This window comes from Pan troglodytes, chromosome 2, assembly GCF_028858775.2.
Source record: "Pan troglodytes isolate AG18354 chromosome 2, NHGRI_mPanTro3-v2.0_pri, whole genome shotgun sequence".
NCBI lineage: Eukaryota > Metazoa > Chordata > Mammalia > Primates > Hominidae > Pan > Pan troglodytes.
This window is the reverse complement of record NC_086015.1, coordinates 51021187-51046487: the sequence shown is the minus strand read 5'-3', so window position 1 is coordinate 51046487 and position 25301 is coordinate 51021187. Positions and strand designations below refer to the sequence as shown.

Sequence of the window (25301 nt, the reverse complement as noted above, 5' to 3'; positions counted from 1 at the left end):
GCAGTGATGTTTATGTCAGGATTCTCTGTTTCCTAGCCCTGACAGCATGGCTGTTTTTGTCTCTTTCTAGGCAGACTCAGTGGGATCCTCCTACTTGGGAAAGCCCAGGAGATGATGCCAGCCTTGAGCATGAAGCTGAGATGGACCTGGGAACTCCAACATATGATGAAAACCCCATGAAGGTGAGTGTGGCTTACACATGTATTTCCTGATCATTTGGGAGTCCATCCAAGACCATCCCACATGGTCTTGGGATTCTTTTTTCTTTATTCTGAAAAATAAGTGAGTGACTATGCATGTATCAAGGTGTAGAGATGAAGTCAGGGAGAAAGAATGGCCTTTTTACATATACACCATGGAATACTATGCAGCCATAAAAAATGATGAGTTCATGTCCTTTGTAGGGACATGGATGAAACTGGAAATCATCATTCTCAGCAAACTATCGCAAGGACAAAAAACCAAACACCGCACGTTCTCACTCATAGGTGGGAATTGAACAACGAGAACACATGGACACAGGAAGGGGAACATCACACTCTGGGGACTGTTGTGGGGTGGGGGAGAGGGGGGAGGGATAGCATTAGGAGATATACCTAATGCTAAATGACGAGTTAATGGGTGCAGTACACCAACATGGCACATGTATACATATGTAACAAACCTGCACGTTGTGCACATGTACCCTAAAACTTAAAGTATAATAATAATAAAATAAAAAAATATAAAAAATAATCCCATTACAACCCTGAATCCCTTAAAAAAAAAAAAAAAAGAATGGCCTTTTTTAGACATTGAGAGACTCAGATGCATACTAACTACTTACTCATTTGAGGGAGATATATGGCCAAGAATTGTGATGGGTGTTCAAAACACCCATTACTATGATCGCTTCAGGGCCTCTCTTGTTCTCTTTGCCTTTTTTTTTTTTTTTTTTTTAAATGAGACGGAGTCTCACTCTGTTGCCCAGGCTGGAGTGCAGTGGTACAATCTCGGCTCACTGTAACCTCTGCCTCCTGGGTTCAAGCAATTCTCCTGCCTTAGCCTCCCGAGTAGCTGGGACTACAGATGTGCACTCCACGCCCGGCTAATTTTTGTATTTGTAGTAGAGACAGGGTTTCACCATGTTGGCCAGGCTGGTTTTGAACTCCTGACCACAGGTGATCTGCCTGCCTTGGCCTCCTGAAGTGCTGGGATTATAGATGTGAGCCACCACGCCCGGCCTCTCTTTGCATTCTGTTGTTAGTACCCATAACATATGCTTTCGTGATTGGTCTGTTCAAAACCAATAGGAGGGGTGGGTTTTGTTGTTGTGTTTTTTGGTTTTTTTGGTGTGATCTTGGCTCACTGCAACCTCTGCCTCCTGGGCTTCAGCAGTTCTCATGTCTCAACCACCCAAGTAGCTGGGATTATAGGTGTGCGCCACCATGCCTGGCTAATGTTTGTATTTTTAGTAGAGATGAGGTTTTATCGTGTTGCCCAGGCTGGCCTTGAACTCCTGACCTCAAGCAATCTGGCTGCTTCAGCCTCCCAAAGTGTTGGGATTACAGGCATGAGCCACCACAGCTGACCGTATGAAGTGTCTTGAATGAAATCAGATATCATATTTTTATGTTCTAAAACCTGACTAATATTTTTTTAATTTTGAAAAGAATTAAGTACTTCAGTGGTTAAGTTATTGGGAATAGGTGGAAGAAGGAAGAGAGAAGAAAAGGAGCTGGAGTGAGAAGGGATTAAAGTAGAAATGAATTCATTCTTGTTTATATTTTATTCACTTTTGGAGGAAATATTTTCCTCTTTTCACATGTGTTTGGCATTTGCAAAAAGATACACACTTACGTTCAATCCATGTGGAGTTTGCTAAATTTCAAATGAATCATATAAATCACTTAGCCACTTCACTCCAGCTGTTGTGCTGTCTTGTTTTCCTGAATCATTTAGGAATATGCCCAAGACTGCTAGGCACTTGACATTTAAATTATATGTAAGCTTAAATACAAACAAAAATCACAACTCCCATTTCCAGACTTCTGTACTGTGTTAGTTATATCTTTTGAAAAATAAACAAAGGGATTAAGATAAGATCTGGTGCAGCAATACAGCTGAGTTCTGGGGCCAAGTTTATAAAGCATGTTGGAGGCCTTACCCTTCTTAAAAGCCCAAGTTCATGGGCACTGTAACTATTAATCTTGATTCAGTCTTTTGGTCTAGTATATGCATATTAAATTAGGCCTTTCAAAGCGAATGAGGAATGGGCATGAAGTTCACTGTTGCTTATTTAATGCTCAAGGAATTGCCTTTCTTATATGAAGACCTGTGTTAGGAAATCCAGGTCATCAAACTAGCCAAGCGCAAAGTAGGAGCTGAGAAGTAGGGGCCAAGTAAAAGGGCAGCTTATGTGCCATGCTACACAATTATACGTTCATTCTCTGGCTAGCTGGTGAGAAAGGGAAACCTTTAAAGTAATTTGATCAGTAACATTTGCCTTTTACAAGGCTCTCTGCTGGAGATGGACTGGAGGGGTTGACCATGGAGCTGGCGCCTTCACAATGAGCTTATTGTAGTAGTTAGGTCTGCTCAGCACCCAAGAGCACCAGGCACCACCTGTTAAAAATGCAGACTCTCACTCCCTGTCCCAGACCTGCTAGATCAGAATCTGAAGTGATACAAGGTCCCAAGGTAATTACACATTCAAGTCTAAATAATTGGCAGTATTGTCTGTGATCAACTGTAAGAGAAGTATGATCATAAAACCTTACTATATCCAACCACCCAGAGTGAGTATATTTGTCAGGTTATGTTTGATCTTTACTCCTCTGTTACCATAGGTGCATGTGTGCCTGGGGAGTAGGCTCTTGAAAGTATTATATCCAAAAGGCAATGCCTGAATTATAATCTACTAGCTCGGAACTTTGGATCTCTAAATACACATTTTAAATACACACAGATCTGAACTTAATCTCACTCTTTCACATTTTGGTTATTTATCAGACATTTGAGTTCCTATTCAGCACAAATGCCATGCCCAGACCTGGGGGTACAAAAACAGTATAAGGCAAGGCTATTGCTCCCAGGGGTCATAGGAAGGTAAGGTTTGAAAATGTACGGTATTATATGTTAAGTGGTAAACTGAGGGATTTATTTATTTTGTCATTTGATTTGCTTTGCTTTGTTTTTAGAGGCAGGGTCTCCCTCACTCTAGCCCAGGCCGGAGTACAGTGGTGCAAGCATAGCTTACCGTAACCTCGAACTCTCAGGCTCAAGTAATCCTTTCGTCTCAGCCTCCTGAGTGGCTAGGACTATAGGTACATGCCACCATGCCTGGCTAATTGTTAAAAATTGTTGTAGAGACAACAAACAAGGACTTTAGAGGCCTGCAAAAGAAAATATAGTCTATCCTAGGAAGGAAAAGAGCACTAAACTAAATCTAACACTTAATTCACAATTAATTCTGATATATTGATATGCTCATGTGTGTTGGGGGAGGTACATGTATGAAAACGAAAGGGAACGGGAGATTATAAAGAGAAAACATTCCTCCTAATACTAGCTCTTAACTGCCTCGGGGGGTTATAGAGTAGTAGTTCCAATGGAGATTGAAAGGTATCAGCTTCACTCAGTTGTTAGAGAAGATTGGAGAGGAACTTTTATTCTTTTCTGCCATTGTATGTATACATAAATAAATCCACAAATAATAATGAGAGTGCACAAAGAATTAAGCTGCCAAATGTATTTCCTGTTGTGAACAAATGAAGGTAGAGGTCTTCTCTCCCAAAAAGAATAATCATAGGCTAGGCACGGCAGCCTACTTTGGGAGGCCGAGGTGGCCCGGTCACTTGAGGCCAGGAGTTCAAGACTAGCCTAGCCAACATGGTGAAACCCTGTGGCTCAAGCTTGTAATCCCAGCACTTTGGGAGGCCCAGGCAGGTGGATCACCTGAGGTCAGGAGTTTGAGACCAGCCTGGCCAACATGGTGAAACACTGTCTCTACTAAAAATAGAAAAATTAGCTGGGCATGGTGGCACATGCCTGAGCACATGGTAATCCCAGCTGCTTGAAAGGCTGAGGCAAGAGAATCGCTTGAACCCGGGAGACGGGGGTTGCAGTGAGCCAAGATTGCACCACTGCACTCCAACCTGGACAACAAGAGCAAGACTCTGTCTCAAAAAAAAAAAAAAAAAAAAAAAAAAATCAAACCATGACAGGGCTTATAACTTTAGTTACTTGAGTGCAAGTGTTAAGATTTGGTCTTGGTTTTCAGTCAGAAATTCACATATAGAATCAATCAGATTAATTTCTCTATACTCAAGAGCTGAGTACCCCTCAGTTCTTAGGAGATACACACATTCCCCTAGGCTTCAAGCCAGCCTCCTTCTAGATTACTTCTCCTTCAAGCCTGTCCCTGCCTACACTGGCAGTCCTGCACCATGTGCTTCCTCAGCATGGTACAAATGGTTGCTTATAACTCTGTTATGCTTTTTCATCCTGGGAGCATAGAAGAAACTCAACCAGAGAAAGTTAGGAGGACTTTGTGAGAAAGTGGCATTTGAGCTTTAAAGGATGAGGAATTTTTCAGTAAGCAAAGATAGGCTAAAAGGAAAGCTGGAGCAAAGGCAGGGAAGGAAGGGAGTGTTCAGGATATGTTTGGGGAATAGCTCTGTTTACTTGTAGGAGGAACATAGGCATCATAAAACTTGTAATCCAGCATGAGGTTGGAAGGGCATTGTTGGGGATAGATCTTGGGGATTTGAAAATGTAAAAGAATATGAACCTTTGTATGGTGGGAAACCTTTGATTTTTTTTTAGTAAAATTTATCTCAAGGCTTATGTTTATAGGCCCTAAAATTCAGAAATGATACTGTAAATAAAGGAATTGACAAGTACTTGTGGAAAGCAATTCAGTCTTTAAGGATGGCTTTTTTTTTTTTCCTCTCTGAGACAGTCTAGTTCTGTTGCCCAGGCTGGGGTGCAGTGGTGCGATCTCGGCTCATTGCAACTTCCGCCTCCCGGGTTCAAACGATTCTCATGCCTCAGCCTACTGAGTAGCTGGGATTACAGGCACCTGCCACCACGCCTGGCTGATTTTTGTATTTGGAGTAGAGACAGGGTTTCACCATGTTGGCCAGGCTGGTCTCGAACTCCTGACCTCAGGTGATCCACTTGTCTCGGCCTCCTAAAGTGCCGGGATTATAGGTGTGAGCCACCGTGCCCAGCTTTATTATTTGTTTTTAAATTTTTATTTGTCTTTGCTTTCTTTTGGATTGATTTAGAATTTATTTCAAGTATTCTGGGTTTTTTTTGTTTTTGTTTTTCCTATTGGCTTAGCCATACCTCTTTATTTTCTTTCATTTTTTATTTTTTTGAGCCATGGTTCACTCTGTTTCCCAGGCTGGAGTGCAGTGGCACCATCAGGGTTCACTGTAGTCTCCACCTACCAGGCTCAGATGATCCTCCCGTCTTAGCCACCCAAGTAGCTAAGTTTTGTACATTTTTGTAGAGACAGGGTCTCGTGGTGTTGGTGACCAGGCTGGTCTCAAACTTCTGGTGTCAAGCAATTTTCCTGTTGTGGCCTCCCAAAGTGCTGGGATTATAGGTGTGAGCCACCACACCTGGCCTGCTTTACTTCTTGGTGGTGGTTTTAAGACAGTGGTTCTCAAAGTTTGGTGTGGAGACCTCTAGGTTCCTAAGACTCTTTCAAGGGAGCCACAAGGTCAAAGCTGTTTTAATAATAATATGAAAACATTACGTGCCTCTGTCACATTTGGTACATTCACAAATATACCATGGAATTTTCCAGGGGGCACATGACATATTTGAATGCAGAAGGCAATGAGACTTCAGCTGTATTCTAAGCAAGATGTTTAAAGAGATTTCCAAAATGTAAAACTGCCACTCTTAACTGAATTGCTTTAGTTTTGGAAAACAGTTATTTTTCACAAAAAATTATATTATTGTTATATGTATTGTTATATAATAGATTTGCTAATGTTATTTTAAAATAATGCTTTATTTTTTCTCAGTTTAACTTATTTTCTAATATGAAAAATTTTGATAGCTATAACCCATATGAATAAAAGCTCTTTGCGGTCCTCAGTGTTTTAAGAATATAAAGGGATATTTATACTCTTTATACCTACACATTTGAAAAAACAGTGTTGTAAGGTTTACAGTATGCATATTTATCTTATCACAATCTACCATTAAGTCCTATATTTACCCACATATTTACCATTTCCAGCACTCTTCATTCTCTCATGTAGATTTGAATTTCCATCTGGAATCATTTTCCTTTAGCCTAAAGAATTTCCTTTAACATTTCTAGTATTTCAGATCTACTGTTGATGCATTTTGTCAGCTTTTGTTTGTTGAAGAAAGGTATTTATCTTACCACTTTTTAAAAAGTAGTCTTTATTTTTAAAGCAATTTTAGTTCTGTTTTGGCATAGCAAAATTGAACAGGAAGTACGGAGAGTTTCCGTATACCCCCTGTCACTACACACGCACAAGCTTCCCTTTCTGTCAACATCAAAGCACAAGAGTGGTACTTTGTTACAATTGATGAATCTACTATGACACATTATTACCACCCAAAGTCCATAATTTACATTAGGGTTCATTCTTGGTATTGTACATTTGTGGGTTTTAACAAAGGTATCGTGTCATCTATATAGCATCATAGTAACGTACAGAATAGTTTCACTGCCCTAAAAATCTTTTGAGCTGCTTCTTATTCATCATGCCTTCTCTTCTCATCCCTCTTCCCCAGTTCCTGGTAACCACTGATCTTTTTACAGTCTTCATAGTTTTGCTTTTTCCAGAATGTCATATAGTTAGCTACAGTAGGTAGCCTTTTCAGATTGGCTTCATTCACTTAGCAATATGCATTGAGGCTTCCACCATGTCTTTTCATGGCCTGATAGCTCATTTCGTTTTAGCACTGAATGTCTGAGTGCACCGCAGTTTGTTTATCATTCACTTACTGAAGGACATCTTGGTTGCTTCCAACTTTTGGCAATTATAAATAAAGCTACTAAAAACATCCATGTACAGGTTTATTATGACAGATACTCTCACTGGATATGGAATTCTAAATTTATATTTTCTTCCTTTCAACACTTAAAAGACGTTTCCATTTTTTAATAATAGTTTCTAATAAAAATGTAATTATCTTTTTCCCCATATGTCTTGATTTTGCCTTTTATAAACAGTTTTTAGCGGTTTGTGGTATACCTTGGTTTTGTTTTCTTTGTGTTTAATCTGCTTGTGATTCTTGTACATTTTAGATCCATGATTGGTAGTTTTCATCAAATATGGAAATTTTTTCAAATATATCTTTTTATACCATTGTCCCTTTTCCTGGGACTCCAATTACATACATGTTATTAAACCGCTTGATACTGTCTCACAGAGCACCACATCTCTGTCAAATTTTTTTCAGCTCTTTTCTCCCTGTGCTTCAGTTTGCTGGTTTCTGTTGGCCTCTATTTAAAGTTCACTGATTCACCTTCTGCTGTATCGAATTAGCTAAGCTCATCCATTGATTCATTTTTAAATTTCAGTTATATTTTTCTGCTCTCAAATTTTAATTTGCATATTTTTTAATAGTTTTAATTTCTTTTTTATTTTTAACAGTGCTGATAAATAACCTTTCACTTCATTGTATTTTTCATATTTTATTTTATTTATTTTTTTTCAAGACAGGGTCTCACTCTGTTGCCCAGGCTGGAGTTCGGTGGTGCGATCTCGGCTCACTGCAACCTCCGCTTCCCAGGTTTAAGTGATTCTCCTGCCTCAGCCTCCCAAGTAGCTGGGATTACAGGTGCCTGCTACCACGCCCAGCTGATTTTTCTATTTTTATGGGGTTTTCCCCTGTTGGCCAGGCTGGTCTCAAACTCCTGACCTCAAGTGATCTGCCCATCTGGGCTTCCCAAAGTGCTGGGATTACAGGTGTGAGTCATCGCGCCCGGCCATTTTTACTTCATTTAAATGTCCGCTTTTTGTAGTCAAGTCCCAGAATAAAATGCTATTTTTAGGAATATGTTTAACTGAAAAACTGCATTTAAGTGTTGGCAGTTAAGCAAACTAACTTTGCATGATAAACCCCCTATCAAGTATCTCATACTTAAGCAAATACCCCCAAATCATAGTTTGTAGCTTTATTGTAGCTTTTTTCAAAATACATTTTATACCATGTGTTCCCCAGGAAATCCCTGATATCTTCCTGTCAGGTCAAAGAAACAAGAAACACAATAGGACAGTGATTATATTTTTAAGTATTAAGGGGGTTAGAGTCCCGGGTATTCTATATGCAGACCACTATACTTATATTTGTGTGTTTTTTATTTTGTTTTTTTTTTTTTTTTTTGCTTTTTATTTGTGTGTTTTAATAAGTTTCTGATCCATAGGCTTACATTTTTATAGAAGCTACAGTTTGAGTTCCATGACCAGATAAAGACAGGGCAGCCCTGTGATCTACAAGATTGAAGGGTGGCTTGACGCAGTGGCTCACACCTGTATAATCCTAGCACTTTGGGATGCCAAAGCAGGTGGATCCCTCAAGCCCAGGAGTTTGAGACCAGACTGGGCAACATGGCAAAACCATTAAAAAAAATGCAAAAAAAAAAAAAATTAGGCATGTTGGTGCACATGTGTAGTCCCAGCTACTTGGAGGGCTTAGGTGGGAGGATCACCTAAGCCCCAGAGGTCGAGGCTGCAGTGAGCCAAGATCATGCCACTGCACTCCAGCCTGGTGACAGAGTGAGACCTTGTCTCAAAAAAAAAAAAAAAAAAATTAAAAGTTTGGGGGTGTTTGATAGTTCAGGGTTAGGACCATTTGTTGGTGACATTGAGATGGTCGAGCTAGTCTACAGCAAATCTATGTGAGGGGAACTTGGAAGTGTTGGCTGTCTTCATGGCCTCAAAGGCCTCTGCCCTGTGCACTACAGTGTAGCCTACTCCTGCCCTGTGGTCAGGTAGGGCATGCTCAGCCAGTAGTGGTTCTCCAGATGACCAATCTACTGCCACCAGGAATGCTACTGTGGTTGGGGAGGACAATCAGGAACATGATGCCACCTGTGCTTCTCAGGAGTCTGTCCCTTTGGCCCAGTAGTTTTAATTTCTTCACTGTGTTCATGTTTTCTTTCATAACTGTGAACATTTATAATAGCTTTTTAATAGTTGCCTGCTATTTTCAGTTGAACACTGGACATTGTGACCGTTACATTGTTGAGTTTCAGAATTTTGTTACTTTCCATTAAGAATGTTGAGCTTTGTTCTGATAGCCAGTCAAGTTACTTGTGGATCACCTTGATTTTTTAGAGGCTGTTCTTAATCTTTGTCGGGTTGAGTCCAGAGTAATTTTTTCTCTAGGGTATCTCCTAAGGCATCACCTGTCTGGGATCTCCACTGAATGCCACAGGTTATCTAATGGATATCTCTTCACTTTAGCTGATGGAAGCTCACATGTTTCCCAGCCTTTTGTGAGCTCTGAGAATTGTTAGCTTATAGTTTATCTCAGATACTCTAAATTCCAATCCCTGTCTCCTTAGCTCACTGAGAACTCCATGCTGTGCGTGGGTTTTCCTCTCTGCCCCAGAGTCTGGTAAATTTCTCCACGCAGAAAAGCCAAGGTAATCATAGGGCTTACCTCATTTTGTCCCTTGTCTCAGGATCATAGTTTAGTGCTGCTTAATGTCCAGTGTGTGCAAACTGCCTTTTTCATGTATTTTGTCTAGTTTTCCAGTTTTTAACTCTGAGAGGGCTAATTCATTTAACAGTTAATCTGTCATGACCAGAAGCACAAGTCTGGACAAGCTTTTTAAAAACAAAACAAAACAAAAAAACCAGCATCCTGGCTAACACAGTGAAACCCCAATTCTACTAAAAAAAAATACAAAAAATTAGTCAGGTATGCGGCGGGGGGGGGCGCCTGTAGTCCTAGCTACTCGGGAGGCTGAGGCAGGAGAATGGCATGAACCTGGGAGGTGGAGGTTGCAGTGAGCCGAGATCGCGCCACTGCACTCCAGCCTGGGCAACAGCGAGACTCCATCTCAAAAACAAAAACAAAAACAAAAAAAACAAACCAGCAGCAGCAGCAACTTTATTGAGGTATAATAAACCTAGTATAAATCTAGTCGCTTTAGATTTACAATTTAATAGCTTTTAGTAATTTACCAAATTATGCAGCCATTACCATAATCTGGTTTTAGAACATTTTCCTCCTCCCAATAAGACCTCTCATACCCATTTGCAGTGACTTCCTAGCCCAGGCACTAATCCATTTTTTTTAAAATTTTATTATTATTATACTTTAAGTTTTAGGGTACATGTACACAATGTGCAGGTTTGTTACATATGTATACATGTGCCATGTTGGTGTGCTGCACCCATTAACTTGTCATTTAGCATTAGGTATATCTCCTAATGCTATTCCTCCCCCTTCAGCCCACCCCACAACAGTCCCTGGTGTGTGATGTTCCCCTTCCTGTGTCCATGTGTTCTCTTTTTTTTTTTTTTTTTTTTTTTGAGATGGAGTCTTGCTCTGTCGCCCAGGCTGGAGTGCAGTGGTGCGATCTCAGCTTACTGCAAGCTCCACCTCTCGGGTCATGCCATTCTCCTGCCTCAGCCTCCTGAGTAGCTGGGACTACAGGCGCCCGCCACCACGCATGGCTAATTTTTTTTATATTTTTTAGTAGAGATGGGGTTTCACCGTGTTAGCCAGAATGATCTCGATCTCCTGACCTTGTGATCTGCCCGCCTCAGCTTCCCAAAGTGCTGGGATTACAGGCATGAGCCAATCCATTTTCTTTCTTGATAGATCTGCCTCTTGTGGGCATTTTATGTAAATGAAATAATACAATATATGGCCTTTTGTGATTGGCTTATTTTATTTATTTATTTTATATATATATACTTTAAGTTCTGGGGTACATGTGCAGAACGTGCAGTTTTGTTATATAGGTATACACGTGCCATGGTGGTTTGCTGCACCCATCAACCCATCACCTACATGAGGTTTTTCTCATAATGCCATCCCTCCCCTAGTCCCCTACCCCCTGACAGGCCCCAGTGTGTGATGTTCCCCTTCCTGTATCCATGTGTTCTCATTGTTCAACTCCCACTTATGAGTAAGAACGTGCGGTGTTTGGTTTTGTGTTCTCTTGTGTTATTTTGCTGAGAATGATGGTCTCCAGCTTTATCCATGTCCCTGCAAAAGACATGAACTCATCCTTTTTTATGGCTGCATAGTGTTTTTTATGCTGCATGGTGTATATATGCCACCTTTTCTTTATCCAGTCTATAGTTGATGGACATTTGGGTTGGTTCCAAGTCTTTGCTATTGTGAAGAGTGCTGCAATAAAAATATGTGTGCATGTGTCTTTACAGTAGAATGATTTATAATCCTTGTGGTATATACCCAGTAATGGGATTGCTGGGTCAAATGGTATTTCTGGTTCTAGATCCTTGAGGAATTGCCGCACTGTCTTCCACAATGGTTGAACTAATTTACACTCCCACCAACAATTAAAAGCATTCCTATTTTCCACAACCTCTCCAGTGTCTGTTGTTTCCCAACTTTTTAGTGATTGCCATTCTAACTGGTGTGAGATGGTATCTCATTGTGGTTTTTATTTGCATTTCTCTAATGACCAGTGATGATGATCATTTTTTCATATGTTTGTTGGCTGCATAAATGTCTTTTTTTGAGAAGTGTCTGTTCATATCCATGCCCACGTTTTGATGGAGTTGTTTGTTTTTTTCTTGTAAATTTGTTTAAGTTCTTTGTAGATTCTGGATATTAGCCCTTTGTCAGATGGAAAGGTTGCAAAAATTTTCTCCCATTCTGTAGGTTGCCTGTTCACTCTGATAGTAGTTTCTTTTGCTGTGCAGAAGCTCTTTAGTTTAATTAGATCCCATTTGTCAATTTTGGCTTTTGTTGCCATTGCTTTTGGTGTTTTAGACATGAAGTCTTTGCCCATGCCTATGTCCTGAATGGTATTGCCTAGGTTTTCTTCTAGGATTTTTATGGTTTTAGGTCTTATGTTTAAGTTTATAAAGCAAGAATACAGTGGGGTAATTGCTATAGTAGAAGAAAGTATGAAATGCTTTGGGAACAGAGAGATACATGGTTTGAGATGTATAGGAGTACAGTTTCACCTATAGGTAACCAGGACTGAGTATGCTAGGTAGATAAGGTGATTTTTTGCAAAGGCTTAAGAAAGAACAAGCCAGTATATATAGGAGACTGAAAAATAATTTGGTTTGGTGAGAGTTTGGATGCATATAGGGAAGTTAGCAAGACAAAGATATGGAAAAGTAGGTTAGATTTAAATTGTCTGAAGTCTTAGTGCTCTGCTAGTATGGTTAATGTAATGTTGTATAATAGGTACTTGGGAGTCAATAAATGGTTTTAATGCAAGGGAGTCAGACAGTCAAATGTGTGTCCTTCTAGTGAAATGGGCTCATTAATAAAGGTGAGATCAGTAATAGTGAAATCAAATTGGAGAGTGTTAATAGTTAGGCAAAGTTAGGAACTACGACTGGAGATGCTGGGGAATCTTGCCAAGACTGAAAAGCAGGATTGAGGGTTTAGCAAACAAGTGAGTAAGGGAGTCATGGATGGCCTGCACCCTCATTCTTAGCTTGGGTGGATAAGATCCCATCATTCAGTCTAGGGAATGAAAGAAAGAGGAGGAGGTGTGGAGATTAAGTTCATTGTGGAGTTTGAGCTCCCTGCAGTGGCTGCTAGGCAGGCAAATCTGGGTTTGAGTCATCAGTAAATTGGTGCTTGTTGGAGACAGAGAGAGCTGTATGGAGTGACATAGGGAAGGCATATAATGGTCAGATAATTCTTTGAAGAGTGCTGTCTGGTAGTAAAAGCTTTTGATGATGAGACTAAACATTGTGAGACTGTTCCTTTTCTCTTTTCCATCCATTGTTGTTCCCTTCATTGTCTTGTACTCACCATCAAGATAAGTGTAAGTGGTGGTAAGTGTAAAGTGTAAAGTCAGATCTTCCCTTTGAGCACCTCTGACCTGAATTATTACTACTTGCACAATTCAGGCAGCAGTTTATTTACTGCTGCCTCCTGGCTTTTAATTAACAGTCATAAGGTATAATAGATCTCCTCTAACTATGTTATGTTAAAATAGTAGTTTTAGAGTATTTGTTGCATTGAGGGAGTTGCAGAGAGGTGGCATCAAGATCCAATGTATTTTTCAAACAGGGTCTTGCTCTGTCGCCCAGGCTGGAGTGCAGTGGTGTGATCTCGTCTCACTGCAACCTTTGCCTCCCAGGTTCAAGTGGTTCTTGTGCCTCAGCCTCCGAATTAGCTGGGATTACAGGCATGCACCACCAGGCCCAGCTAATTTGTTTGTTTGTTTGTTTATTTGTTTATTTGAGACGGAGTCTCACTCTGTCGCCCAGGCTGGAGTGCAATGGTGTGATCTTGGCTCACTGCACCCTCTGCCTCCCAGGTTATAGCAATTCTCCTGCCTCAGCCTCCCAAGTAGCTGGGATTACAGGCGCCTGCCACCACGCCTGGCTAATTTTTCGTATTTTTAGTAGAGACAGTGTTTCACCGTGTTAGCCAGGCTGGTCTCGATCTCCTGACCTCGTGATCCACCCGCCTCAGCCTCCCAAAGTGCTGGGATTACAGGCGTGAGTCACCACGCCTGGCCTTTTTGTATTTTTAATAGAGATGGGGTTTTGCTTTTTTGGCCAGGCTGATCTCAAACTTCTGGCCTCAAGTGATCTGCTCGCCTCGGCCTCCCAAAGTGCTGGGATTATAGGCCTGAGCCACCACATCCAGGCTATATAAAATTTGTTTAAGAAATAAATAATGTTGAAAATTTCCCATCTTGAGAGAGGGAAATAGGCATACGGATTCATGAAGCCTAAAGGATCCCAAGTAAAATCAACCAAAAGAAGAATACCTTGAGACACATTACAGTTGTCACTCTGTATCCATAGGGGATTGATTTCAAGACACCCTATCATGGATGCCAAAGTCTAAAGATGCTCAAGTCCCTTATATACAAGGGCGTAGTGTTTGTATGTCACCTACGCACATCCTCCCATATGCTGTAAATCACCTCTGTGTTGCGTATAATACCCAATACAATGTAAATGCTATATAAATAGTGGTTATACTGCATTGGGGTTTTTAAAATTGGTTCTTATTTGTATTATTTTTATTGTATTTTTTTTCAATATTTTCTATCCATGGCTGGCCTACAGATGCAGAACACCAGCTGTACTAAGTTTTTATTATTTTCAATGATCTTAACCTTTTAAAAATTGACATGTACAGGTTCATGTGCTGCAGAGCTTAGGTTGAATTGTGTGGATAGTGTTTATGATGGCTCAGCTTCTCCTCCTGCTTCTGGATTCATGCTGCCACAAAAGATGTAGTTCCTCACTGAATGATTTACATTTTATGTTCTAAACAGTATTTTTTTTTTTTTTTTGGAGACAGAGTCTCGCTCTGTCGCCTAGGCTGCAGTGCAGTGGCACGATCTCAGCTCACTGCAGACTCCACCTCCCGGGTTCAAGCAGTTCTCCTGCCTCAGCCTCCCGAGTAGCTGGGATTACAGGTGCACGCCACCGCGCCCGACTAATTTTTGTATTTTTTAGTAGAGACGGGGTTTCACCATCTTGGCCAGGCTGGTCTCGAACTCCTGACCTCATGATCCACCCACCTCAGCCTCCCAAAGTGCTAGGATTACAGGCATGAGCCACCGTGCCCAGCCCTCTAATCAGTATTTAATTAAATACAGGGAGAGAGAAGTATTAGCTGGGTATGTCCTGCTCTGCCTTTGTCAGGACTCATTTCTGTAACTCAAGCCATACCCTCTTGGTTCCAAGTCACATGGGCTTTGTGACATAGTCATGTCAATATTTATAATAAAGGATGATTCTGTTGTGTTACACAGCCTGTGTATGGTTACCAGAACTGCCCAATAAGCTTAAGGCCATTGCCAACTAATCCAGAAGGTCTCAAGCTTCACCTTGGGTAATATAAAGGTACTCAGGCCTGCCTTGTCATAATCAGAACAGATTTCCTAGGAATCCAAATGTGCCACAGATGAAGGCTGACAGCAGGGTCAGCTTCTAAAGGCAGTAAGCTCTGGCTTTCTGCCAGGCCCTTTGCCTGCTCATTTCATTGTGTACTCTTAACTGTCCACGGCCTCACATAGATTTCCAGAATCTTTAATTGACTGATACTCTATATAAGCCAACACAGAGAAAAGGCAAACTGATTATTGTTTATTGCTGAGGATCTGGAAGCACTCGCTTTTTTATGTATCAGAGCCCCCACCCTGTTCTCTGGTGGTTTCCTTAAAAGTGCTTTTTTTTCCTTTTGGAGACAGCATTTCACTCTGTTGCCCAGGCTGGAGTGCAGTAGCATGATTACAGCTCACTGCAGCCTCAACCTCCTAGGCTCGCGCAACTCTCCAACCTCAACCTCCCAAGTAACTGGGACCACAGGCACAGCCACCATGCCCAGCTAATTTTTCAATTTTTTTATAGAGATGCTGGTCTCGAATTCCTGGGCTCAACCAATCTCCCCATCTTGGCCTCCCAAAGTGCTGGGATTACAGGCATGAGTCACTGAACCCCACGTGCTAAATTTGTGTGTGTTTGTGTGTGTGTGTGTGTGTGTGTGTGACAGATTATTGCTCTGTCTCCCAGGCTGGAGTGCAATGGCATGATCTCAGCTCACTGCAACCTCCACCTCTCCCGGGTTCAAGCGATTCTCCTGCCTCAGCCTCCCAAGTAGCTGGGACTACAGGCACGCGCCACCACGCCCAGCTAAGTTTTGTATTTTTAGTAGAGACGAGGTTTCATCATGTTGGCCAGGATGGTCTTGATCTCTTGACCTCGTGATCCGCCCTCCTCCGCCTCCCAAAGTGCTAGGATTACAGGCGTGAGCCACCACACCCAGCCTTACCTGCTAAATTTTTAAATGGGACTTTTTTGGAGTGGGGGGTCCTAAGGTTGTTCATGTCAATAACAAGTGCTGTCCTCAACTCAGACTCTGGTTACTTTGCCTGGCATTAGATTTGAGTAAATGTTAGCCAGTTTCTGAAATTATTTCCCATGCCATTTGCAAATCACAGACCACGAAGAGAGGGTTTCATGAATTTCAGTACTCTCAAGAGTATTCCATTTTGGTTCATGATTTCCATGATGTAAGTCTGGGGACCCCTCATTTTATCATTTCCTTTCTCGATCCCAATTGCTCAGCACTCAGGAGGACCAAGAAAACTCCTAGACAGAGCTCAGTGGATTGTATTCTATAATTGTGTTTTTAAAGGCCACCCCCCACCAACCCCCCGCCAACCTCATCAAGTCAGGGATTAAATTATAAATCTATTAAAAGTGCTTTGGGTTCATTTAGCTTTGTGAGTGCATACCCTATCCAGAGTGAAACAGGACATTTCTATTTACATAGTACCCTCGCTGAGAGCATGGCCTCTTCTATAGGACCCAGATCTTTGAGATACCCAGACCTGAAGGGGCTTTCTGTACTCATTTCTGTTGCTGCTGACTTCTGAGAGCTACAAGAGAGTAGCTGGGGATGTGTTGAAGTTTTCTTGACTTACTCAAATAATTCTTGATCCCTTGCTACCTGAGGTCTTACTGTGGAGCATACTCATACCCTCTACAACTGGGGGAAAAAAAATAACAAAATCCCAAAGCAAAACACTTGAAAATAGGCTTAACTTATATTATTAGCATTATTTTTGCTTAGTTTTGTTTTCTTAAAAAACAAATTGGATCTTTATATTCTTTTTACTCTACCCCCTAATCTCCCCATACAGCTACATGAAGAAATTGGAAAAATGGAAAATACGTAAGGCATTTATGACACAGCAGAGAAAGTTGATTTGTAACAGCCTAAAGCCAAGGGAGTGCCACCTTTCTCTGGAGCTAGTCCAGCTGCTTTAGAACCAGAGCCTTCATACTGTTTATGGAAATGGAAGAAGCAGAACCAGGAGATGGGTGGGGAGCAGGAAAATTATTCTACCCTGTGCCCCTAACAAAAAAGTATGAAGTACCTATAATATCAACTCCAGCTTCTAGATCCATTATGAAGTAACTTATATTTGGAGGGTAATGCTCATAATTATTATTTTCCGTGGAAAAGCACATTTACTGGGAAGGGGCCTGATGGCCAGTGGTGGGCAAAGGTATGGGGAGATGGCCTGCATGACAGGTGCTCTGAATACCAAAGCTTCCAACTCATCGCCTCCTGGTGCAGTACCTAGTTAGAGGGAACTTGGAAGCCTCCCTCTAGCAGTGCTGGAAGGGAATGTTCCTGGGTTTGTCATTATCTTGCCAGCTGGGGACATAGAGTATCTTCTGTGTCATCATCTACTTATCTGTTCACTGGCTTTGATGACCTTCATCACCTCCCCGTCAATATCGTGATACTTCCTTAATCTTTCTGTTCCTAAACTGAAGGTACCAACCTCCAAGGAGCCTCTCTTGCATACTGAGACTGTCTTCTACAGTCTAGCCAACTCCACCTTTGGAGGAAAGGTGATGAGTATTCAAGAGTCTTCAGAACAGAGCATTTCGCCTCTGTCCTGGAATCCTAGAGTGTCAGAGGTGGGAAAGATGGAGCTTGTTTTGTGCAGGCCTTGCTTGATAGTTCAGGGAGCTGAACCCAGAACAGGGACATGAGTGACTCTGAAATGTGTGGCTATATCAAAGTTGTAGCTTTGACTTAGGGTAGAGAATTGGAACTTAACTTATAAGAAGGAGAGCCAAACCATGTAACAGGATTTGAAACATAATAGCCAAGTTGACTCCAGGCCTTGTACCTGAGTCAGGGCCTCTAAACGGATTCTAATACCAAGAATCAGGTATCCCTGCTAGGGGAAAGAAAGGAGGGTTCTGGGACAGTAGGGCATCACTAAACTGACTTCTCATGCCAGCACCATTGTGTTTTCTCCTCCATTTTTAGGCCTCGAAAAAGCCCAAGACAGCAGAAGCAGACACCTCCAGTGAACTAGCAAAGAAAAGCAAAGAAGTATTCAGAAAAGAGGTAAGGTTTGGTGGATATAAGCACTAAGCTCCTCAGGCTTAAATCTGAACCCTTTCGTTGCTTGTCCTAAGTATGTCGAATATCTCCTTTGCCCCAAGATAGGCAGGAACACAAGGTGTTCCTTGTGTGTATGTCTTGCTGAAGTGCTTCTTTTCGCACTGAAAACTCCTCAGCCATCTTTTCTTGGCTTGACAGGAGCCCCTCTCAGACCACATTTGCTTGTTTGACTGTGGGCCTTCTGTAGCATCTATGGCAAAAGAAAGTTGTCTGTAGTGGTAGGCTGCCTTGTCTTTGGGTATTCCTCTTGCTTCTGTGATTTGACTTAGTTGTTATGTGAATGACACATTGGTGAAAGAGGTGTGGCCTTTTTCAACTGGTTAAGCACTTCAATACCCATTGACTCATTTTGTCCCCACAACAGCCCTTGAGGTAGGCAAGACAGATTGCCTTTCCTCTTATTCAGGTGAAAGAACTCTTAAGGTTCAGAGAAGGCAAGTTCTAGACAAAAGATTTGAACTCAGGTGTTCTGGCTCAAAGTCCACTTCTCTTTCTGTAATATCTCATTTGGTAGCTGCCTAATTCTCCAGGGCTTGGGAGAATGCTGCTCCTTTTTATGCTACCAGAAGTGTGTCTTACCAACCATCAAGACACTAAACTTGTCTGCTTCATAGCATCTAGGTTCTAAACTCCAATCTTCATTCACTGAAGGGGCTTGTAGTGTTTTGGAAGAAACAGACCTGTAAATAAGTAGCGGCAGCTGTGTGAAAAGTATGCCATATTAGGGCTGGGAGCCACAATCTGGGCTGTCAGGAAGGGCGCTTGAATCAGGGGTAGGAATTGGCCAGATGGATCAGCAGGGGATCTAACTTATGTCAATAGAATGTACAGAGGCAAGAGAGAGCATCTTCCCTTCCAGGGAGTTGTAAGTGGCCTGATGGGCTATAGCACAAGATATGGGAGGGCTGTTGAAAATGAGGTGAAATGGTATTGTTCTTCTTCATATAGGAACTATGTGTCTGTGGGTTATCGGGAACCATTGCAGAATTTTAAGCAGGGGGTAATGAAATCCCCATCTGTGTTTGAGGGGATAGACTGAAGGAAGAGAGTTTGGAGGCCAGGAAACCCCAGAAAAACCTTGAGTTAAAAGGCTTATATGCAGGGATAAAATTTAGTTTCTTATGGTCCCTTTGTGAACATATTGGTATTTCAGCTCATTGAACCAGCAGCTGTTTATTTAGTGCCTACCTTGTGATATAGCCTTGTTCTTTGAACACCTGAAGGCTCACTGAATTTTAGTAATGGGTAGACTTTGTTCAAAGTGCTCTCTGATGAAATGGCTATGACTGGCCTCTTTATTCTCTTTGTCCCCTGTGATCTTAGCACCACAAATACCTCTGAAGGTCCTATTCCTAGAGTGTTTGGGAGCACCTGGGTAGGACAGACCATACTTAGACAGCCCAGGGAGGACATAGTAAGTGGTGGAAGGAAAAGGATTCTGCTTAGGTTTTCCTTTGCTGGCTGTCATATCATGCTTCCATCTGCTTCACATGCTGTGGTATGACCACTTAAAGAATCTTAAGTACCCTTCAATGACAAAATTCCTGTGGTTCCTGGGATTGCTAAGCCTCATAGAAGCTCTGGAACACCTGCTGTGCTCTGCCTTGCCTCCAGGGCCCAGAGAACCCAGCTACTGTCTTTATGCCAAGGACACAAAATTCATTGACTGAAACCTGGGGCTGCTGAAGGACTCAGCATTGAAGTCATGCTGTTGAGTCCCTCCAGCCTCCTTTAAGGCTTGCTTAGTCCATCCAGGGGAGCTCTTTCCCTCTCAGGCTGAGCCCGTATCCTCTTCTCAGATCTTACTGGCTTACTAGTATTCCACTGTCCAAACCAGTTAACCTGAGGGAGGAAAAGGAGAAGGATTGGCTGGCTTTACTCACTACCTTTTCTAGTTAGTTCCTCAGTACAACTCCTTGCCCTCTCTGGACTGTTGAGCAACGTGTTCTCTTTTCTCTGCCTGCAGATGTCCCAGTTCATCGTCCAGTGCCTGAACCCTTACCGGAAACCTGACTGCAAAGTGGGAAGAATTACCACAACTGAAGACTTTAAACATCTGGCTCGCAAGGTACTCCCCTTGCTTTTGGTAGCCCACCAGGCAACGTTCTGGGCAAACTGTGTACCTTCTAAGAAGCCCTTTTCATCATAGAAAGTATTTTTTTTTTTTTCTTGTCAGATGTCAGAGCTGGGGACCCAGGAACGGGGAGGGAAGGTTTGGGGAGGGATGCGCACCTTACATGACAGCAGTAGTTCTCTAAGAAATTTTCAGAGCTCAGCTTGTCCTTTCTGGTGATCATAGCACCAGCCTGCCCCAACATCTACCCCCTTATTAACTTCCTGTCTTGGTGAGAAGGGCCCTGAAGCAGCAGGCTGGATTACCACCCCTGTCCTCCCCCTCATATAATTTCTGCTCTGATTGGTGGCTGTGGTCTCTCTTCCTGTGCCCTGGACAGCTGACTCACGGTGTTATGAATAAGGAGCTGAAGTACTGTAAGAATCCTGAGGACCTGGAGTGCAATGAGAATGTGAAACACAAAACCAAGGAGTACATTAAGAAGTACATGCAGAAGTTTGGGGCTGTTTACAAACCCAAAGAGGACACTGAATTAGAGTGACTGTTGGGCCAGGGTGGGAGGATGGGTGGTCAGGTAAGACAGACTCTAGGGAGAGGAAATCCTGTGGGCCTTTCTGTCCCACCCCTGTCAGCACTGTGCTACTGATGATACATCACCCTGGGGAATTCAACCCTGCAGATGTCAACTGAAGGCCACAAAAATGAACTCCATCTATAAGTGATTACCTAGTTGTGAGCTGTTGGCATGTGGTTAGAAGCCATCAGAGGTGCAAGGGCTTAGAAAAGACCCTGGCCAGACCTGACTCCACTCTTAAACCTGGGTCTCCTCCTTGGCGGTGCTGTCAGCGCACAGACCCATGCGCATCCCCACCCACAACCCTTTACCCTGATGATCTGTATTATATTTTAATGTATATGTGAATATATTGAAAATAATTTGTTTTTTCCTGGTTTTTGTTTGGTTTTCGTTTTGCTTTTAGCCTCTACATGCTAGGATCACAGGAAGACTTTGTAAGGACAGTTTAAGTTCTCCTGCAAGGTTTAATTTGTTATCATGTAAATATTCCAAAGCAGGCTGCCTTGTGGTTTTGGCCAGCCTTGTGCTATGTTGATAAGATTGATTTACTGCTTAAAATCACTTTACTTTATCCAATTTTTACTGAACTTTTTATGTAAAAAAATAAAATGAATTAAAGAACTTGGCATGTGTGTTCCCTAAAAGTTAATTAAGCATATTTGTGTGTAATGATGTCACTGGAAGAAGGAGAGATAGTGAGTGGCCTTAGGTGTGTGAAGTCCAAGGTTAATCCCTGTGATTGGATTTTATTACAGGACTTGTTCATTCTCCACAGGTCCTACTATGACTGGGGCAGACATTTGCCAGGTGACTGACACTTGTAGGCTTGGGATCTTTTGGCTGTGCTCAGGCATTGGGTCAATTTGCACATGCATTCCAGAGCAAAAGAAGCAGCATCTAGGGCCGCTTTGGCACTAGGCTTCTTTATTTTGGTTAATTATCAGTCAAGAGAAAGGCAAATTTATCTTCTCCCTTGATACTTTCTCCTGGCTGGAGAGAAGTATTGAATCTTTTCTCCCCCATGGACTTGATTTTTCTGAGCCCACTGGAATGCTTTTTTTTGGGGGGGGTGGGGGAGGGGGGTGGGGAGAAAGGGTCTCGCTTTGTTGCCCGGGCTGGAGTGCAGTGGTGTGATCATAGCTCATTGCATCCCTGAACTCCTGGGCCCAAGCAGTCTTCTTGCCTCAGCCTCTGGAGTAGCTAGGACTATTAGCTAATACTTTTAAAAATTTTTTGTAGAGAGACACAGGGTCTTGCTATGTTACCCAGGCTGGTCTTGACTTCCAGGCCTCAAGTAATGCTCCTGCTTTAGACTCCCAAAGTGTTGGACACCTGGTTTGAAATGCTCATTTGATGTTTGGGCTCCCTGGCTTCCCACTGTGCTCCCTAACACTGGGGTTGGACACTAGAGGACAGGACAGGACCCCTATAAAAGAGGTATAGTGCACAGGTTATGATGATAGTGAACATTTCCAGGAAGATGCAGGGTTTGGTGAGAGACCTCTCTCCCACTTGTTGGATCAGTTATCTAGGCAGTGAGGAAGGCTGAGGGCTTCAGGCCAGACTGGGGCCCATCTTTGCAAAAAGGTTGGTCCCACCTGTTTCTCACCAGGGTTATTCTGCCTGCTGCAGCAGTGTTCTTGAGGTCAGGTCAGGTTGTGGCCTGCCAAATCTTTGGCAGGGTGAGTAGCAATTAGAGCAGTCACTGCCTGCTAGGCACTGTGCTGAGCACTTAGAGCTCAGGTTGTGGTCACAGTCCTGAGGCACAGGAATTGGCACTATAATGAGGAAAACTAAGGGTCAGAGAGGTTCAGTAACTCTTCTAATATCCTCATATTAAAGGAAGTGTTAAAAGAGGGGAAAATCCTTATTTTAAACTTAGACATGCTATTGTTTTCTCATGATACTGCAGCCTTCAAAACTGTAAAGCACTTTTTTTTTTTTTTTTTTTTTTTGAGACAGAGTTTCGCTCTTGTCCAGGCTGGAGTGCAGTCGCACGATCTTGGCTCACTGCGACCTCTGCCTTCCAGGTTCAAGCGATTCTCCTGCCTCAGCCTCCCTAGTAGCTGAGATTACAGGCATGCCCCACCATGCCCGGCTAATTTTGTATTTTTAGTAGAGATGGGGTTTCTCCATGTTGGTCAGGCTGGTCTCAAACTCCTGACCTCAGGTGATCCACCCATCTCGGCCTCCCAAAGTGCTGGGATTACAGGCGTGAGCCACCACGCCTGGCCTAAAGCATATTATTATATCACATGCGCAGTTGGTAATTTGCTCAACCCTCTTAACGTCTTGGAATTATGTCTGTTACAGAGAATATTTTAGTTAATATGCTTAAGCACATTGAAAGGGGGCATTTCTTTTTCAGTGGGTTTACAGTGCAGGGGTACAGCCACATGCACTGCTGCCTGCAACCAAATCAAATGCATGGTTTTGACCCAAATCTCCAGGTTATGATGTCTCCAGCAGCTGGTGCGTATCTTCCCTGCTTTCTCTCCTGATTCTTCAGGGTTATTGCCCTAAGGTCATCTGAGGAGGAAGGTGGCTATAAAATTCCGGTTCTTCCTTAGTTTAAGGGAAAGATTTACAGAGTATTAAGCAGCCCTGGTCAACTATTTCTGAGGGTAGCAGTAGCAGCAATCTGATGAGCTTGGTACTCACAGAGTAGTCAATCTCAGTTGCATCTCATTTCAGCAGAGGGACAGGATCTACCTTGGGCCCCCCTAGACCATGACTGGAACCCATGTCTTCTGAGTGAGTTTGGATGGCTGTGCTTCTGAAGCCTACTTATGCTGATAGATGCCAGGATGGTAGCCATTGTTCCTTCCTAGGCAAGGCTTGTCTTTTATAGCACCTTCTTCAAAAGGCACTTATTGTGCCAACCTACCTGCCTCCCCCTTTGGGGTGGGCATATGTATGGAGTGCATATGCATGGACTTGGCTGCACCTGCCTTGTCCTGAGCTGCCCAGGAGACCCACCTGTCCTTGGCATGTGTAGCAACCACATGAGCAGATGTGGAAGTACATTTGGAACTCCTTGTCCTGAGTTCAGGTCTTGTAAAGAGAGCGTTTTCTTTTTTCTTATCTAGAGGTGACCTGAGGCCCTTGGTAATTAACTGCCCAGGACCAGCCTGCTTCTTGCCTCCTGTCTAGAGGAACAGGCCTCCAGCCTCCCCTTGGTGCTGCTCATAGAACAAGTCAGGAAAATGATCTCAAACCCAGGGTCCCTCAGCACCAACCTGGGAGTCTTAGGTGTGGGGGAAACTACTGAATGTGTCACTTAAACTTATTGTTCTCCAGCTAAGGAAGTTGATAAAATACCAAGGTAAAATAATCAGCAAGGTAAAATAGCTTCCAAACATGATAAAGCCAGCAAATGGTAGGCGCAGGATATGAACTCTGATCTGTGCCTCCAGAGCCCATGCATCCTATAGGATCACACTGCCTGCCATCCCAGGTGCTGCTTGGAGAGGCCCCTCCCACAGCCTAGGGACCCCCACCCCTTTTCTGGGCCTCTGCCTCATAGCCACCCACTCAACTGTCTCACAGGCCCAAGGAGCCAGATAGAGCCAGCGGAAAAGTCCGAATCACCTTTTTAATATGGGTTACAAAAGTAGCAAAACCAGCTGAGGCTTAATAAGAGGAGGTGGAGTAGGGATCCAAAGGGCAGGACCACTCCTCACTGCTCACTCCCCACCATATCCTGGGCCCTCTTCTGGAGGGGATGGGTGGATGAGGGGAAGTGAATGGTGGCTGGATCTTCGGTTTTCTTCCCCAGAACAGAGCAGGCTGAGCCCAGCAACCCCAGGAAGCCCACAAAGGGAAAGATATATGAGATGGGGGTAGGGGAGCACCGGAGCAGTCTCCGAGAGTGCAGGCTATGGAGACAGCACTCACACCACAGAGCAGTCCTCAGCTTGGGGGCCCAGGACCTGGACCACATCTTCCTGGCCCATGGCAACCAGGGCATTCTCTAGCACCTTGTGGGTGGCACCACTGTCTTCTTGGATAGCCCAGTCCCTCAGCAGTGTGTAGGCTCACACCTGGCCTTGGGCCATGATTTCTACAGCCTCAGCTTGGTAGCCCAGATGGTCTGCCAGTCCCCGCCAGCCCTTGTCAGGTTCACGTGACACCTCTAACAGCCGCTCCACTTTCTCCTGGTGCTGCCGAGGGAGATCAAGGTAAAGTCGGCACCCAATCTCAGGATGTGGTCCTGGGGCAGGAGACATGAGGATCACACAAGGGCTGGGTGGTGAGGCAGTTCTGGGAAAGGGGCTCACCCTGGCTGGGGGCACAGGGCTCCAGACTGCTAGGAGAGTCCAGGAAGACACTGCTATCCCCATGCATCTGGTCCTTGTTGAGACCTCCCAGCTCTGCAGTTCGAGCTTTGGCCAGCTGCTGTCTTTGTTTATGTGAGCGCCAGCTGTGGGGAGAAAGGGAGACCTACCAACCTGCCCCCACCTTCAAGACAGGGAATTGGTTGGGAGTCCAGACAGGGAAGGGGGTGCCACAGGGCAGTGCCCAGACCACCTGCCACTT

The 25301-nt window shown here is 43.3% G+C and overlaps 1 protein-coding gene across 7 annotated transcripts in view; it reads left to right on the top strand.

Annotated features, from left to right (window-relative positions):
- Positions 1–21383, top strand: part of SETD2 (SET domain containing 2, histone lysine methyltransferase) — a 147399-nt gene extending 126016 nt beyond the window's left edge. For 6 of the 7 annotated variants that reach the window (XM_063805652.1, XM_016940925.4, XM_063805655.1 and 3 more), the window contains 4 exons: positions 71–182; positions 17974–18054; positions 20078–20179; positions 20565–21383. In XM_063805652.1, the coding sequence (XP_063661722.1) occupies positions 71–182; positions 17974–18054; positions 20078–20179; positions 20565–20726 (457 nt within the window). In that variant the 3' untranslated portion in view covers positions 20727–21383. Of the gene's footprint in view, positions 1–70; positions 183–17973; positions 18055–20077; positions 20180–20564 lie in introns of those variants that run through there. The other variant, XR_010155172.1, reaches the window with a different exon arrangement.
- The last annotated feature ends 3918 nt before the right edge of the window (positions 21384–25301 follow it).